Source organism: Onychostoma macrolepis, chromosome 21 (genome assembly GCF_012432095.1).
Source record: "Onychostoma macrolepis isolate SWU-2019 chromosome 21, ASM1243209v1, whole genome shotgun sequence".
NCBI classification, from domain to species: domain Eukaryota; kingdom Metazoa; phylum Chordata; class Actinopteri; order Cypriniformes; family Cyprinidae; genus Onychostoma; species Onychostoma macrolepis.
The window spans coordinates 30,374,125-30,376,205 of record NC_081175.1 but is presented as its reverse complement, the minus strand read 5'-3'; the positions used below and the strand labels follow the sequence as shown (position 1 = coordinate 30,376,205).

At 37.0% G+C, this 2,081-nt stretch overlaps 1 protein-coding gene across 1 annotated transcript; it reads right to left on the bottom strand.

Moving 5' to 3' along the window:
- Nucleotides 1–211: 211 nt before the first annotated feature.
- LOC131529076 (urokinase plasminogen activator surface receptor-like) lies at nt 212–1,769 on the bottom strand. Its single transcript, XM_058758591.1, has 5 exons — nt 1,646–1,769; nt 1,440–1,559; nt 969–1,100; nt 658–765; nt 212–541 (listed from the first exon to the last, which is right to left on the bottom strand). The coding sequence occupies exons 1-5, from the start codon at nt 1,692–1,694 to the stop codon at nt 351–353; spliced, it is 600 nt and encodes a 199-aa protein (XP_058614574.1). The 5' UTR covers nt 1,695–1,769; the 3' UTR covers nt 212–350.
- Between the last annotated feature and the right edge of the window lie 312 nt (nt 1,770–2,081).

The following is a 2,081-nucleotide window of genomic DNA, read 5'->3' as shown; positions in this document are numbered from 1 at the left end:
GAAACATTTCAAAAGTTTTTATTTTTTATGATTAGCGCTTACAGCTCATGAAAGTCAAAAATCCAGTATCTCAGAATATTACAATATTTATATTTGAGTTTCGTTAAATGAGCATCCCTACAGTATAAATTCTGGGTATCTCTTGTTCTTTGAAACCACAATAATGAGGAAGACTGCTGACTTGGCAATGGTCCAGAAGACAATCATAAGCCCCGTTTTCCGTAGTATTTTATTATTAAAAATGTCAGATCACAATGTCACCGCAAAAAAATCAGGACATAAAAGATGCATTGTACAAAGAAAATAGAAGCTCTATATTCAGTACAGTGTGTCTGATGGAGCTGCTGGATTCAGTGCAGCAGGAGGAAGGAGAGCAGAGAACAGCAGAGGAACAGGAAGCTCTGAGAGACGCTCTGAGCACCGTTACACAAGTTCCCCTCACAACATGAGATGCTCCCAGCATTAGGAACCGATACTGTTGCATCACAAATAGATTGAGAAGCACAGCCTTTTACAACCAGTGACTGCCCTCCGTAACTCGCTGATGAAAGTAAAGAAAACACAGGTTTATCTAAGCTGGAAATTGGTAAATGTGATCTGTATCAAATGCTCAAACAAAAGAACGATTAATGACTTCTTTCTTTTCCAGATTCTCACCTGTTGCTTTAATGCAGCGGTTTTCATTCCCTGAACAGCTCATTACGTTTGAGCAGCTCTGTCCATCACAAGAGTAACATGTCTTTCCATTGGAGGCATGAGGGGGATCTACAGGACAAAAACATGCATTGTTTTATCTCCTGTTCAAAATATAACATCTAATGACAAAACACTTTGCTAGCTGCACCATTCAATCAATTCACAGCTGAAAAGCCACACACTATTGTATTTTGTGATGTCCTTTGGAAGTAAAATGTGTGTTGACCTTAGTATTTTTTTATTTTTTGCATTTGGTCAGTAAAGCACAATACCTGGAGCATCCTGTACGTTACACTGGTCTGTGTTACAGCACGCTAAAGATGTCTTTGCAGTGCCGAAGTTCATGTACCCATTTACACAGTCAGGAGCACAGCTTTTAACCTGCACTTTAGCAGTAACGCCACCTAAAAACAGGAATTATTCAGAAAAGACCTGTTCAACACATTGTTTTGATGGAAAATATATTTATAAGTGTTAAAAATCTGGCATTTTCTTATTTCAAATATTGATTCAGTTTTAATACAAATTATACTGTTAGCATGACAATCTGAAAGAAACACATTAAATAGCCAAAATCTAAATAGAATATTCCGTGATTATAATTATAAATTCTGTGAGGAAATTAGCAGTTCTGTGAGAAGTTACATTTACAGTAAAGCAGCACCAGTAAAGAAGAAAGAAAAAAACAGCATCCCCATCAGTCAAATATAACAGGGATTTTCAATTCATCATATTGGACTTACCAGCTTGTGCCACTGTTGTTAAACTCATGCACTTGGAAGATCCACTGGGACATGTTTTTAATTTCTGATCTGCACAAGAACCCGTCAAACCCATACACTCATAACAGCTGAAAGAGTGTCCTTTAGTAATAAAACAGAGAGAGAGAGAGACATCAATGATCCGTATTTATACTCAATAACATTACAAACAATATTTGTCTTTGTACCTGCAGTGAAAAGAACGAACAGAAGAAAAACGGAGATTTGCAGATCCATCTTTGATCAGGAGGTGAATGAAGTAACGTTCCTCTTTCAGCACCTATTTATCTTTTCAAAGGGGGAGGGTCTTTATGAAGAAACGAAAGTTTAACAGAAGACATTACTAGAAACTGAATCTTCAGCTTGCATAATTTACCTGCCAGTAAAATCCAACCATTTTAAAGGGACAGTTCACCTAAAAATGAACATTCTGTTATTAGTTGTGTATCCTCATGTAATTTCTAAACCTGTTTGACTTATGCTCTGTGGAACACACAGGAAGATATTTTGTGTGTCTGTGTTTTGCGTGTGTGTGCTTTTCCTTTGTCCATAAAGTGAAAGCCAAATGGGTTCAATGTTGTTTGAGCCCCAACATTCTTTAAAGCATCTGTTTATGTTCTGCAG

Bases quoted from the DNA above. Each gene is read 5' to 3' on its own strand.
- LOC131529076 (XM_058758591.1), bottom strand. From the start codon at position 1,694: ATGGATCTGCAAATCTCCGTTTTTCTTCTGTTCGTTCTTTTCACTGCA. The intron at 1,560-1,645 runs GTACAAAGACAA...TTATTACTAAAG, and splicing joins GTTCGTTCTTTTCACTGCAG to GACACTCTTTCAGCTGTTAT. The intron at 1,101-1,439 runs GTAAGTCCAATA...TCCTGTTTTTAG, and splicing joins AACAACAGTGGCACAAGCTG to GTGGCGTTACTGCTAAAGTG.